Source organism: Peromyscus maniculatus, chromosome 6, assembly GCF_049852395.1.
Source record: "Peromyscus maniculatus bairdii isolate BWxNUB_F1_BW_parent chromosome 6, HU_Pman_BW_mat_3.1, whole genome shotgun sequence".
NCBI lineage: Eukaryota > Metazoa > Chordata > Mammalia > Rodentia > Cricetidae > Peromyscus > Peromyscus maniculatus.
This window is the reverse complement of record NC_134857.1, coordinates 117,716,191-117,731,692: the sequence shown is the minus strand read 5'-3', so window position 1 is coordinate 117,731,692 and position 15,502 is coordinate 117,716,191. Positions and strand designations below refer to the sequence as shown.

General features: G+C 42.3%; 1 protein-coding gene across 2 annotated transcripts in view; it reads right to left on the bottom strand.

Annotated features, from left to right (window-relative positions):
* Adh7 (alcohol dehydrogenase 7 (class IV), mu or sigma polypeptide) overlaps positions 1-15,502 on the bottom strand; it is a 41,066-nt gene that overhangs the window by 3,224 nt on the left and 22,340 nt on the right. For both annotated transcript variants that reach the window (XM_076575049.1, XM_076575048.1), the window contains 6 exons: positions 7,887-7,988; positions 6,214-6,352; positions 5,690-5,777; positions 5,383-5,599; positions 3,325-3,585; positions 1,687-1,822 (listed from right to left, as the gene is read on the bottom strand). In XM_076575049.1, coding sequence (XP_076431164.1) covers positions 1,687-1,822; positions 3,325-3,585; positions 5,383-5,599; positions 5,690-5,777; positions 6,214-6,352; positions 7,887-7,988 — 943 coding nt within the window. The remainder of the gene's footprint in view (positions 1-1,686; positions 1,823-3,324; positions 3,586-5,382; positions 5,600-5,689; positions 5,778-6,213; positions 6,353-7,886; positions 7,989-15,502) is intronic.

The window sequence follows — 15,502 nt, the reverse complement described above, 5'->3', positions numbered from 1 at the left end:
ATCTCCCAGATACTCAAATGGTTATTATTCTCTCACACTGTATAAGACAGAGTCCAATATGAGGAGTACCTCCTAAATCCCAGTGCTGCATGAAGGTACCAGAGAATTCGACTTTGTAGGAAGGGACTGAAAGTATTATACTACCTACTGCAAGTGAGTGATTCTGGCCTCATCCTTATAGCCTCAGTCGTTCTGGTGGGATGGTGAACTCTTCCTATGGAATTTGGCATTCTATCTGTTCATTTATTTGGGATCTGGGCACAGAACTTTTACCAAGGTCTTCTTGAGTAGGGCAACTTCTCTTTCATAAGTGAGTGTTCTTGTGTGTATGGAGAACAATGGATGCCATCAGAATTTTCTGCCATAGCCTTTGGGTCATAGGAGTTGCAGATACTTACCTAATGTGTGCTCACTGGTGTTAGCTCCTGAGTCACTTAAGGAACAGATAGATAGCTGTCTTTTGTGTGATTGCTATGGCAGCTCCATTTGGGGTCATTTATCACTCACTCATCCTTGGAAGAAAGTACTTTGAGGGTAAGGAGACAAGAACACAAGTCTCTCTCACTTGGTAGGCTGTCATGGGCCATGACACAAATACAACAGATGGTAATTAATAATTCAGTTGTTGATACACAAGATGAATAACTCTCTGATGGAGGAACCTCATCGAGCAAGGCTTATGGGACCACAGACTCTGAAAACTGGTTGTTTCTATCTGTAATTTTCTTCATGTGCCACTACATTTCTTCCCTAAAAACAGCTATGGGTAGTTTCTCCATTCCCTGTGTGTTTATCTTGTGTATTGATTCCATCTACTGGGCACACATATATCTGTGGCTGGTCAGGAAGATGATTTCTTCTTAAGCTGTACAATTTTGCTGAATAGAATACTAGGATATTCTTCATAGTTCAGACTGACATAGGAACTAACAATATTCTCAGTTACAACGGCAGCTTTTTACCCAATTAGCTGATTTAAGACCTCAGAGCAAATTCAAAGTAAAATAATTGCACCTGTAAATGTATGCACAAGGACAAATTCCCAAGTGTCTGTTTGTTGAACCAAGGTCAGGCACAAAGCAACTTAAGTAGACATAATTCCCTGCACCGAATCTCTCAGCAACGGACTCTCTGCACACACACCCTAATATCATTTTTATGATACAAGATTCAAGGTTCAGCCAACTAACTGTTTATGCAGGATAGAAAAATATATCTTAAGATTTGGGATGCTTTTAAGGTCACTGTCCCTCACTATGTGTCTCTACCATCACTTTACAAGGAGTCTGGCTGACAGCCAAGCGTTGCCATGGTTACTCACTTCCAGCTGCCAGTCAGTGTGGCATTTCAAGCCGGAGAGGAACCATATGATTTCTTGTGTGTTATCAGAATGGCTCTGTCTTTATTGTTTGTTCAAGAAATGTAACATGACCCTCAAAATGTAGCTCATATATATTGTCTAGAGTTTTTTAGTTGGAGAGAGATTTTTTTTTTCAAGATGCAGTAATAAAGTTACCATCAAAACACATAAGTTCCTTTCCTAAAGACCTTCAGATAGATAAGAGACTTGACTGGCATTTCTTTTTGCTACCCTGCAGCAAATCTGGGAGCTGGTCTCCTGGGCTGCAACAGTAGGCAGCGGAGGCAAAGTTACTACCCACTGTCCGGAGGCCCAGCTTCCCTCACCTCCAAAGACGCAGCCCTTCCATGTACGCCCAGTGAAGAGCAGCATTGGGTCATAAGTGAGCATCTTGGCTGACGGAGGAGCACCAACGACCACACTGGTTCCATAGTTCATATGGCAAGATGAGAGGGCATCAACCTGAGTTTAAAATGAAGGAGATTGTTGCTTATGGAGATCGTGGGCTCAGAAATGACAACAGGTGGTCTGAGTTCCAATAGTTAACATGGTTTCCAACTACAAAATCAAATTAGGCTCCTAGGCTTTAGGTTTCTATTTGATTCAAAAATTCTCAATGGAACTTTAGTCCTTAATAATTAATTCCTACAGACATGTACCTCTTAAGAGAGGCAGTAGCCTTCACTGTGGTCAGTGTAATTGTCATTTTTTAGTACATTTAGTCAGCCTTCACTGACAACACAAGAGAAATCCTTGTGATATTTTCATACCAACATTAACATTTCAGACAAGCCTCAAGTTATTTGAGCTAAATGAATTAATCAATTAGAATGTTTGAAATGTTCATTTGAAAATCAAACACAAATACTAAAATATGAGGCAAAGGAATTTCTTTTCTTGACATCTCCCTGTGGCTAGGTCCACGATTGTGGTTATTCACCTTTCAGTTATTCATTAATAACCCTTTAAACACTCCGTAGATTGCAACAACAGACGGTGGGTTTTGGACGGCACTTCCTCAGAGCGCCACCTCACAATCAACAGAGCTCATCATGCATCCATCTGGCTCTTTGCTCCGTAATGTACAACCTAGAATGCCATGCTTGCTACAGAATAAATTCTAGGTGACACCAAGAAGGGGATGTGACGGTGGTGACAAACTGAAGGTTTCTTCTCAATTACCAAATGCCTCATAGCAAATTTCACCTGTTATGCAATTGTGAGCAAAACTGGTTTTGTCCGGTTTTCCAGGACTCCTAATTCTACCCAAGGCTAGGGCTTTCTAATGTCAAGAACTCTGTCAAGTCAGCCACTGGGGTACCACAGAGGAGGCATAATTCAGAGTGCTGAAGTTTGTGTTCAGTGGGGATTGAGAGAGGGGACAGCTGAGCTGGGTGAAGATATCACATGTAGAACAATCCTCTCGGCCACCTCATCACCTCCTCAGCCCTCTTCAGTTCTCATCACAAAACAAATTCAAAAGATGGAATCCCTTTTGCTAAGACCTCCACATATACAAGCAAAGTTATGGGCCACAAGTTGACTCCTTACCCTCTAATGACATGAAAATGGTATGATACAATACTTCTGTGACCAGGTAAAACTGATCTTAAGATGGTGACTTTTTTAGGCAAAATTGCTATGTGGTTATCATTACATTTTGATGCATTTATTTGTGTGTGGTCCTGAGCATGGATGAGTGCATGGAGTGTGTGTGGAGCTCAGAGAACAAACTTGTGGGAGTTGGCTCTCTTTTCTCCATGTAAGTATTGGGAATCAACTCAGGTCGTCAGGCTTGGAGACAAGCACCTTTACTCACTGAGCTGGCTCACCAGCCCTGCTTTGGGGCCTGGGTCACAGGTATTTCCATAGCTGATTGTTGATAATGCTCTGTAAAATGAGTTTTAGGCTGAACACATCGTGGAGCTTGGCTCCTTCGTGGCTCCCTGAATCTCGAGTCTTACCATGGTTTCAAGGCGCCCGATAACTTCAAAGGTATACTGCACGGTGTTGCCTGTCATGTCTGATAGCACCTCACTGATGGGCTTGGGGGAGTCCTTGGGACTGATACACTCTGTGGCTCCTACAGCCAGAGCCTTCTGGAATTTGTCTTTGTTGATGTCAACTCCAATGATCCTGGAGGCACCCGCGGCCTTACAGCCCATGATGACTGACAGGCCTACTCCTCCCAGGCCAAACACAACGCAAGTGGAGCCAGGGGTGACCTGTGGAGAGAAGAGTCCCTCCAAGAGTTAACAGTGACACCTGCCAAGTATCCTCAGTGTCAGGAACACGAAGCTCAGAGGCTTGCCATGACTTGGGCCAGGACTCCAGATGGCTTATTCCAACGACAATGAAACAAAAAGAATTAGAGTAGAAGAATGTTTGAGAAAAGAAGTATTTGCCAAAGCAAAGGCAGTATTTGCCAGATAAACAGCAGCTCTTCCTAAAGGTTTACCCATAGGCTAGCAGCCTTTGTAGCCTGCTTGGCCCTACCCACAAACCCTTCTGCCCTCCCGGGAGGGTTAGACAACACTGAGACCTTTCTATTGTCTTCCCACAAAGCCATGCTGATTTGTTTTAGGTTTGGTCTGACTGGCAGTTTCTGAATAGCCATGACTCTGAGTCATTTGGAGATATGTTGTCTTTTTTTCTTATCCCCAGCCAAGTCCAACCTCCATGTCATCTGCAATTCAATGGTTGATGAGTAGTTCAAGGAAGGAACCCTACTTAAGTCAACTTTGGAGTTTTTACCCAGTACTATACTAGATTAAAGAAGGATTCAGCCCATAGTCACGTTCCCGATAGAAGAATAGCAAAGACTGAATCCAAACGGTCCCTTAGAAACTCATCAGGCTTTTGTGTTACACAGCAGCTACTCTGGTCTTTCCTCTGTCCTCTACCCCATGTGTGGAAATGTTCATCTCCAGTACCTCAACATCTGGTCTTATTTGGAGAGTGTCTTTGCAGAGGTCATCGAGTTACAATGAGGTAAAAAGCCTTGCTGTGGTTTAGATGTAGTTAGAGCTGTCTCTCATGGGCTGTGTGCTGGGGATTTTGTGCCCAGGATGACCATGTAAGTGGCTATGGAACCCGTTTGGCCTAATGATGAGTGAGTAGGTCCTCGAAGGTGCTGGTCTCAGCAGGGATGAATTCTTGGGGGATCTGGATTAATTCTCTGGAGAGTGGGCTGTGTGAGGTCACATGGTACACTTGGCCTCTGCTATCCATGGCTCTCTCCTGTCTCAGTTTTCTATGCTGCGAGGAAGCTGCTGGGGTCCCTAGTGAGGGCCTGAATAGATGGAGCCATGTGAGCTAGAACTTTTGGTCTTCAAAACTGTGAGCCAAATAAACCTGTTTTCTTTTTCATACCCATGTTCAGGTACGTTGTTATAGCAACATAAAACTGATTAGCATATCCGTAGTCCAACGTGACTGGTGTTCTTATTTTTTAAAAATTGAAGTTTAAATATAAAGACACAGTAGGAAAGATAAAACAAAAAACAAAACAAAAACAAAAACAAACAAACAAAAACCTGGGAGATAGGCAGCCATGGGCATGACAAGAAAAGGGGCCTGAACAGGTCCTCCCGCAGCAGCCTTCAGAAGGAACCAAGCCTGCCCGCACTCTGATTGGGGACTTGTGATCTCCCGGACAATAAACCTTGGTCTGCCGCACTTCGCGGCAGTCTCTCCCGCAGACTAACACACCAGCACCAATATACGTCTGGTGGGAAAAGAGATCCGTTTGAGGACTGAATATAAACTTCAGTGATTTAACCCGAGGGAGATGCTGCAGGAACAGGCAGTAAATCCAGACGTTGCAGCTCCGTGTATTTAGAAATAAAATTTCTACCTTGCACCCCTCCCACTCCGCCCCCCCCCCTTTCTTCCAGCTCATCTGGCAGCTCGCATGTTTTCACAACGTTTCATTTTCAGGTTGCTTTAGTGCTCTAAAAACGCCCTCAGGAAGGCTGACAGGCGGGAAAGCAGGAGCTGCAGGAGCCCGGCCCGATTCTTACCTTGGCGGTTTTAACAGCAGCTCCATAACCAGTGGAAAACCCACAGCCAATGAGGCAGGCTTTCTCAGGAGCAGCTGCGCCATCGATCTTAGCTACGGAAGACTCATCCAGCACCGTGTACTCAGAGAAGGTGCTAGTGTTCATGAAGTGCTGGACCGGTTTGCCCTTGCACGTGAATCTGGTAGTGCCATCGGCCAGTACTCCGCGGCCGGTCAGACTGTTTGATATATCAAATGCACACATTACTTAATTCAATTCAGAAACGACCACGGGGAACTCAAACGACAGAGTGAAAAACTACACCTACTCGCTTCTAATGCAGAGATTGCCCTCGGGGTTACAGCAGGCATTGCACTCTCTACACTGTGGTAGAAAGAGAGGGATGACTTTGTCACCTAGAAAGAAAGTAGCATGATGTAAGATGTCATTCATTTGCATTAAAATATGAAGTCAGAGTGGCTCATGCCTGTAATCCTAGAACAGTGGTGACTAACACAGGAAGATTGGCGGGCCAGCCTGGGCTATGTAGTGAGTTTCAGGCCAGCCTTGGAAATATTAAGACTGCTATCTCAAGAACCATAAATAATTATAACTAATTAATTAATAGATAGATTAAATAGGTATAAATTGAACTTATACACAAATATGTCTTTAAAATACTCTAAGCATTGTAAGTACCACAAAGTAGTGTTAGAGGTTGAGATCTGACAAGTTGACTTTACTTGGTACAATCTGCTCTCCTTGTATCTTCCTCAGTTGGGTTTCAGCTCTCTATTAACCCCCAGTGAGGATGTGCTGTTTCCTTCAGGAGCATAACCGAGGCCCCCATACCTGGTCTCACTGTAGTGACCCCTTCTCCGATGCTCTCTACAACCCCAACTGCCTCATGTCCCACAATCACTGGAAACTTGGACACCATTGCTCCTTTTATCACGTGGTCATCTGTGCGACAGATTCCTGTGGCCAAGATCTGTTCAAACAAAACAAAACACCAACAATAAACTCCTCACAACCAGCAAAGGGATCGTTTGACACTGGCATGACATTTAACTCTCTCTCTTAAACTCTGTATCATTTTCTCAAACTATAACATTGATGCCAAGACAATCTGAGCCTAAATCAAGCATCAGACCAAGTTCCCTTACTTCAGGGATGTACAACATTGCTGCTTCCCTGCCTGCTTGGAAATTGGTGCTTTTCTAGAGAGGAGAGGTCGGATGAGCATTGAAGCCTGCTCAACAGGGGCATCTAAACCAAAGACAAAGTGCTGTCCAAGCGTGGGGGGCACTGCAGGAAGGTATTGCTTCTCAGACACAAATGAGTCCGAAGTGAAAGTCCTCTGGGTGGCCTTGGTGGCACAGGCCTGTAACACCATCTGTTTGGGAGAAAGAGGCAAGAGGATCACCAAGTTCACATCCTATCCGGGCTACAAAGTGAGTTCAAGGTCAGCCCACGTGACTTAGTCTGACCCTGTCTCCAAGCAACAGGTGAAAACATAGCTAGAGATACAGCTCCTTGGCAGAGTGCTTGCCTGGTATGCATGATGCCCACGATTCTGTTTCCTGTGCTGTGGGATGACTCATCCCTAGCAGGCTTGAGGCCCAGCCAAGTAAAAAAAGATACTTTCTGAGAGCCAACCTGGGTCTGCCTAGGGCCTTAGCAACAGCAGCTGAAACATGATCTGGAGATGACCTGGACCAATGAGAGACAGCCATGTCACACCAGCAGATGCATATTCATCAGACCTCCCCAGGGTGGGGTGGAGGGTATGTAAGGCTTGCCTCTGACTGAATAAACTGAGCTTGTTGTTTCAACATTCTCCCGGAGTCTGTGTCATTGACTCTGTGCCTACTTGGCCCCCTCCCCCAAAGGGAACAACAGCAAGGACCCTGCTAGACTGTGCCACACCAATAAATATATACATCTATACATAAATACATATCCCAATACACTGTGACTCCCAGAAGATTTTAAGTCAATTCTTGGTCATGCTATTGATCATTCTCTCTTAATCACTGTATTGGAAAAAACTCAATAAGTATTATCTTTAATAAGCTAGAACATTGTTGTTCTTATTGGACAGTTAATTTGTTGAATTTCACAGCCAGCATGCCTACTTTTGTAACAACATGCATGAATTTGTGGGACAATTAGTTGGCAAACAGTTTTTTAAGAAACCAACCTCTGGGCTGGAGAGACAGCTCAGCAATCAGTTAACAGCAGTGGCTGCTCTTCCAGAGGACCCGGGTTTGATTCCCTGCACCCACATGGCATCTCACAACTGCATCTCTGTAACTTCTCTTCCAGGGGATCCAATGCCCTGGCCTGGCCTCCTCCAGCACTAAGAACACATGTGGTATACAGACATGCATGCAGACCAACATCCCCACCCCCTAAAATAATAACTACATATCAGTTTAGGAGGAAGCCAGCCTCGCAACAATGGCTTTCTCAATGTAAATGAGATCTCCTTTCAGCCTGTGTGTTCCAAGCCCCTTTCTTACCTTAACACGAACTTCCTTAGCCTTTGGTGGGGCCACTTCTATGTCCTCAATGGAGAAGGGCTGGTTCATTCCCCATAGGACAGCTGCTTTGCACTTAATAACCTAAGAAGTCAAGTGTCATAACAGGTCTCAATCGTAAATGCAGACTCCCAGAGTCATAGAAACATCACAGAAGATCCGCATCTAACATCCTGATTCTCTAAAGGCTGCTTTCCTTCAATGACAGAATTTGAAGCCTTACAGATCCTCTTGTATGGACCCTTGTCTGATGTAATGGCCTGGAAAATGCAGGCCAGAGACATGGAATGACAGATCCAAGACACAGTACATAAGGTCAGGACTGAGATTCACAAACTACTCCAATAAAGTAGTCTATTGGTACGATTTCAAATGTGATAGATGAGTGCAACTGTTATCTGTGTATTGTTTATTAATGGAGGACAAGTCTATAAAGCAGAACACTGCTCATCTGTAAGAAGTCAACCCAGTCTTTAGTTACATCTAACCCATCCAGTGGCGGTGAAGCAAAGAGATGACTCACATCGTAAGACATCGTGGTGGTTTGAAAGAAAATGGCCCCCAAGGAGAATGGCACTATTAGGAGGTATGCTTTGTTGGGGGAAGTGTGTCACTGTAGGGGGTGAGCTTTGAGGTTTCCCACTCCCAAGCTCAGGCTACTCTCAGTGTGGCACATAGCTGCTTCCTATTGCCCATGGATCAAGATGTAGAACTCTCAGCTCTTTCTCCAGCACCATATCTGCCTGCACATGGCCATGTCCTGCCATTAAGATAATGGACTAAGCCTTTGAAATTGTAAACCCCCTCCATTAGATGTTTTCATTTATAAGAGTTATTGTGGTCATGGTATCTGTTCACAGCAATAGAAACCCTGAGGAGACAGACATGGAGCTGCCTGTTATCATCATAAAGCATGTGGATTGTGACTATGGTTTTGGAGTGTGATCCACATGTTTGCATCTCTATATCCCTTTTTGCACTTAACCCAAATCAGAGCTTCTCACCTTGTACAAATAGAATGCACCCAGCAACTGACCACCAGGCAGAGCTAATTAGCTAACTGGTATTGGAAAGAGTATCAAATTCTAGCAAGAAAGGGAGGGAGAGGGAGAGAGAGAGAAAGAATTTTCCTGTAAGTTTGCTGACCACATATCCTGGATATACAGCAGCCACAAGAGAACCCTGCCTTTTTAAAAAAAAGCAGAAGCAGAGGACAGATACTCAAGGTTGTCTTCTGACTTCCACATGTGAGCCGTGGCACACAGGTACCTATGTATGTATATATAAACAGAGAGAGAGAGAGAGAGAGAGAGAGAGAGAGAGAGAGAGAGAGAGAGAGAGAGACTGGAGAAGGGAAAGGGAAAGGGAGGGAGAAAGGGGGAGAGCATACATACAGATTCAAATAAAATAAAATATAAAAGTTTCATTTTTTTCTGGTTCAACATTGTTGTGGAATATTAGTTTAACCAGGCAAAGCTGTGTTACATTTGTTTATGCTGTAGAATATTACTTTAACTGTATAAAGGTGTATTGCATTTGTTTATGCTGCACTTGTTTAATGATGTAAGGATGTGTGTTTAATTATGTAAAGATGTGTTGCATTTGTTTCACCTTGCCTGCCTAAGGCACCTGATTGGTCTAATAAAGAGCTGAAAATGGCAAATAGCTAGGTGGGAGAAAAGATGGGCGGGGCTGGGGGGCAGAGAGAATAAATAGGAGGAAAAATCTAGGCTCTGGAGAGAGGAATGAGAGAAGAAAGAGGAAGAAAGAATGAGGAACATGTCCAGGGCCAGAAACTGGGCAGCCATCAGCCAGCCAGACACAAGAAGCATGAAAATAAGATATACAGAAGAAAAATAAAAGCCCCAAGGCAAAAGGTAGATGGAGAGAAACAGGTCAATTTAAGTTAGTAGAGCTAACCAGAAATGACCTAAGCTAGGCTGAGCATTCAACACTATAATAAGTCTTCATGTCATGATTTGGGAGCTGGTTGGTGGCCCAAAAGAAAAAGGATGGTATATTTAGGCATTCTAACATGAGGCCTATATTTCCATGTAGGGCTTGAGAAAGCTGAGGGGGAAAAAACCACCAAAAAACAAATATGGGGATATGGCTCTTTTAAGAGGATTTGCCATAATGATATGCTAACTAGAAACAAAAATCTAAGTAAAAACACCTGCCACAGTGCAGGCACAGGCATCCCAGAGGTGGGGGGTTGAATACAGTTCCCATTCATACACTTCCAGACCTAGCCTGAGGGCTTAGGGCTCAACTCTCATAGACCAGAGGAGGGGACAGAGCCAGCTGCCAAAGGACCCAGTGGCAGCTCAGCAGTTTAAGATTTTGCTCATGCAGACAAAAAAGGCTCAAGAAACAAAGTAAAGCAGGTTCAGATAGAAAAAAAACCCCTCTAAACAGATTACAGTGTGTTTAAAAATGTGTGTAGGCTTAAGAAAGAAAAGAAAATGGGTATAGATAGTCATAGAAAAAAGTAAATAGTTTATAAATAATAGAAGAAGAATAAGCTACATAGAGATGGGAAATACACAGGGAGTCTGGATCCTGTGTGTTGTTATATTGTCTTTGAATTGTTTGAATGCTCATGAGAGAATGACAGCTGCTGAGAGACATGTGATTATAATAAGGACTGCTGAATTAAATAAGCCTAGATACTTTAGGGATGCCTTAACTTTAAGATGGAAGTCAATAAATATATTGCTTTGGAGAAGAGGTTATTCTTTTGGCTCCATAGGGAACAAAAGGCTGTGGACTCATTCAAGGTTAATAGTAACCAGGTTTGATTAGGGGAGACCCCCCTGAAAATCCTGGCTACAGATATAAATAAAAAAAAAAAACACCTAGAAAACTACAAGACAGGTGACGTATATTTTACCTGCTCAAACATAAAAAAAAAAATCATCTTTGGATGGCTTGTGAACAACACATAGTCCATACCTGTGTTAATGCAGATAAGTATGTTACCTTTGAAAGTTTGTGTTTTCAGAGCAAGGGGACCAGACATCAATGAAAATGGTTGGTCCAGGTGATCCAGTCTCTCAGATTGCCTCTGTTGCAGTTTCCACAGTGTTCTGCATCCAGAACAGCTTCAAGGCTGCTGGCTGAGATGGTCCAGCATCACAGACTATTCTAGCCAGGACTACAGGTAAGCCTTGTGCTTTCCCGCTTTCCCATTGCACAGAGACTGGACAACAAATGTTATGGCTAGTTTTCTTAGGACTTGACCATTATGTTAATTTTCTCAGATTCCCTAAAAAGATGTCTTCACCCACAGTCAACAGGAAGCAGCCTAGAGAACACAACACCCACATTCCCAAGAGGTGGAGTGGGTAGTTTATGGTTATTTGGTGCATTATGGATGTTTGTCATCATTTAGTGAGAATATAGGAATATAGGTAAAAAAGATAACTATTAACCTCTAATATTTTGCATTGGTATGGATTTTGGTAAACTGATACAAATTTAAAGTTATTTCTGTTATACTGTATGTATGTTTCTATTCTTGTTTGGGATATTGTGCTTATGCAGCTCATTTAAAAATGTAATGTATAATTAAGAAATGCAAGTTAGGTATGTTTTCATAGGTTAAACAGATATATTTAGATAGATAAATGATCTTCAAATACTTCAAAGACCTACATAATATGGCATTAAACATGTTTAATAACCTAGGGCTTTTCATGACAGTGAGATTGCTCCTGGCAGCACTAATTTACTTTAGAGAAGATGATGGGAATTAAGGAAACTCCATATGGAGTTTTCTTTCATTGTGGGCAAAGTTAGCCACTGGGCAAGGAAACTGCTCTTGCCTCAACTGCTGACAGTATGCTGTACAAACTGGATTTGCAACACACACACACACACACACACACACACACACACACACATACACGAAAGTGACTGCCAAGCTTCGCCAAAACAAGATAGGACAGTCCTTCAAAATTTCTGCTTTGCTTCATAGAAAAGTCTGCCAGACATTCTGCAGGACACATGAGAAGGAGATTGCTGAACTTTGCCAAGACTAGGTGAGACAGTCCTTCAAAATTCCTGTTTCATAGAAGAGTCTGCTAGATATTCTAGGCCTGTAGGCTGAACATTAGATTCCCCAAAGTTGCAGAGGAACCTTGGGTGACTGTCCAGGAGATCAGATGTCTCTGTCATTTCTATAGTTTTGGAAGTGGAAACTGCACTTCCTGTCTACTTAGGTAATATTATGTCCTTCTGGAGTCTTTGATGAAGTTGAAGACTAGATAGTTATAGTTTTCCTCAGCTAAGATGGTAAGTAAATTGAGTACAGCTTTGGACTTATCAAGATAGAATAGCTAATAGAGTGATTTCTCTGAATTTGCCAAATACAAATGTAAATGTAATTCTTACTTGATAACTTTTTTATTTTATATAGTTTTACTATGTTTAAGTTAAAACTTTCCTTTTTTATTTAGATAAAAGGGGGAGATGTTGTGGAATATTGTTTTAACTAGGCAAAAATGTGTTACATTTGTTTATGCTGTGAATATTACTTTAACTGTGTAAAGGTGTGTTACATTTGTTTATGCTGCATTTGTTTAATGATGTAAGGATGTGTGTGTAACTATGTAAAGATGTGTTGCCTTTGTTTCACCTTGCCTGCCTAAGGCACCTGATTGGTCTACTAAAGAGCTAAATGGCCAATAGCTAGGCAGAAGAAAGGATAGGGGGGTTCCAGGCAGAGAAAATAAATAGGAGGAGAAGTCTAGGCTTGGGAGCTGGTTGATGCCTCACCCTAAAAAAAATCCAGGTACACAACACAAGCTATTCCTCAACTTATGACCAACTCATGCAAGCTCCTTTAGATGCCTCAATACCTTTCAGAGATTAAATGTGGGGAACATAATGCTAGAAGCAGATGACTGACAGAAAGCTACCAGCATCTCAGTTTAACATGTACCCTTTGTCTAGCTAAGAAAAGTATTTTCAGTCATGATATAATCTGGCCAACACTAAGCTAGAAACCTCACACCATATTAATGGCAGTGACAGAGAGCATGGAGTAACTTTTATATTTAATAATGACAGAAAAAAATGTTATAAAGGAAACAACAGCTCTTCAGAGGCCATTCCCCCACCGATTCATCCTGCTATGTAGCTCGGGCTTCAGGCTGGCCCCAAACTCAACAACCTTTCTGTCTCAGCCGCCTGAGTGCTGGGTATGTAGGAATGTGTGATGCTCTGAAAGTGTTGTATGCTGAGAGACAACAGCTTTTCCATGTAGAACAGAGAGATGCTCTGGGAGAGGCTGCTTAAAGTAAAATGGGAAAAGTCACCTTGTCGGACACACAGAAAGCTTAACCATGTGTGGAAAGAAAGTGTCAAGATCTCCAATCATTGCTCTGACCTCTGAGCTTTTCCTCTGTCCCAGGAGATGTGCATAGAGGACTTTAGCAGGAAAATATAAATTAATATATTGTGGTATATTTACTCTTCTTGCTCTTAAGAATATATATATTGGTTTTTTGAGACAGGCTTTCTCTGTGTAGTTTTGGTGCCTGTCCTGGATCTCACTCTGTAGACTAGACGAGACTGACCTCGAACTCACAGAGATCCACCTGGCTCTGCCTCCCGAGTGCTGGGATTAAAGGCATGTGCCACTACCACCTAGCTTAAGAATATTTTTAAGAGACTAGAAATAACAAGCCATAATTCTATATTTATCAAGCTGATAGTGAATTTTTACTTAACAAGAATACCCAATTTTGTCCGAGCAATAAAACGGGCAATCCTATTTAAGTTCACCGCTTTGGAAGGTGATTTGCTCAGTACATCATGAAACATAAGCATGTGCTGACACTCTTACTCCACAATTCCATTATTAAAATCAGCCTCAAGGAAGAATAAAGTGCAGAAAAATCTTAATATGCTTTAGAGGTTATCTCAGGACTATAAGGGAAATATGTAAAAAAAAAATGGAGGAAACTACTAAATCTAGAAATCAGTGTAAGATATTGACAAGTCATTGTTAAGTTGGAAAAATAGGTTAAAGATATTTGTATCTTATATGAGCATAGCCACATAAAATATGGTTGGAGAATGCATAGAGGAAACAAAACCAAGCAAAAACAAAGTCAGCGGGAGCTTGGGAATATGAGAATATGCTTGATTCCCCTCGACACCCATATTCTGTTCATCCGAATTCTCTAGGATAAGCATTATAATAGAGCAAAGTCTCCAAATTCATGTACTGAAGCCCTAATCCTCCTCAGTACCTCAGAACTCGATGGTACAGTGCTTGGAGATGGGCTTTTTCACATTGCAATCAAGTTAAAGTGTGATCACTGAAGTTGGTCAAGTTGAATAGAATCTTTTTCATAATGAGGTTAAGACATAGACATAGGGAAAACCATGTAGAAATGGCAAGAAGAGCACCTCCTAAGCAAGGCTCCTAAAGGAACCAATAGTCTCAACATTCTGTTCTCAGGATCCTAGCTTCCAGATGTATGAAGAAACAAATCTCTGCTCTTTAAGCCACACAATCCCTGGTACTTTTTTATGGCATCTTAACAAATTAATATATGCATCTTTGGAAAAAATGAAATAGCAAAAAATTAACAGAGGAGTACTGATGCATGAAAATACCAGAGCAGTTTTGTGGAACACATAACACCCTGTGAACTACCCTCCTGTATAACATCACCAAATGAAAATTCTAAATATGGTGTGCTATTTGTTTTGTATGCTGTATTCTTAATTATAGTTAGGAGATGCTGCTGGACCCTGGGTTATTTGTGACTTGGGATGTTCCGATAGTGGCTGGACATTCACATGATGAAGGCCACAGAACTGGCTGTTGGCAGTTGCAGATATTCTAAGGTTCATTTCAACTCTAAGTTCCATTTACTTCTATGAGCCAAGTTACTAACGTCCATAGTGCAAAACTAATTTTCCTGATATTCAGTTTTTACAGGATTTCTGACTCAGACTGAGATGTTTTCATTCTCTCTCTCTTCCTTTCTGGGGGGAAAAGTTTTCTTTTTTCAGATTCTAGCATTCTAGTGCCTCCTCAGAGATACCAGTGTTACCCAGACTTTAAACATCATCTTCATCTTCCTAAAATTTTAAGGCAGACTAAATGCAAAGTTGCTTAAAAGTCATACAAATATAAGTGCCCCATATCATATGCAGTTCCATGCCCATTGAAATCAAGGAGCCACCTACCCCAATCTTCAAGTGCGGGGGCGGGGGGGGGGGGGGACGGACCAGCATGATTTCTTAAATTACTGTCACCGTTCAGGTGCTGTCTCCTTCTGAAGGAATAGACGTGCCTTATCTACAGGGTAGTCCTCTTTTCTAAGAACGTTTACTCTTACACGTTGATACAAAATGTGTCCTCAAAAACTTGGAAAGTGGGATGACTTTGCTGTTGGCTTTGCATTCCAGAACCAACATTTTCCACCCTCACCAGCAGGCCACATTTCATCTGGCCGCTGCACAGGAGATCCTGGACCTGTTAGACTCCAGAAATGAATTGAATACATACTACTGACCCTGTTGAAGTCTCCTTGTGGAAACGGTTTGTTCTCCAGAGCAAGTGACTGGCTAGCCTG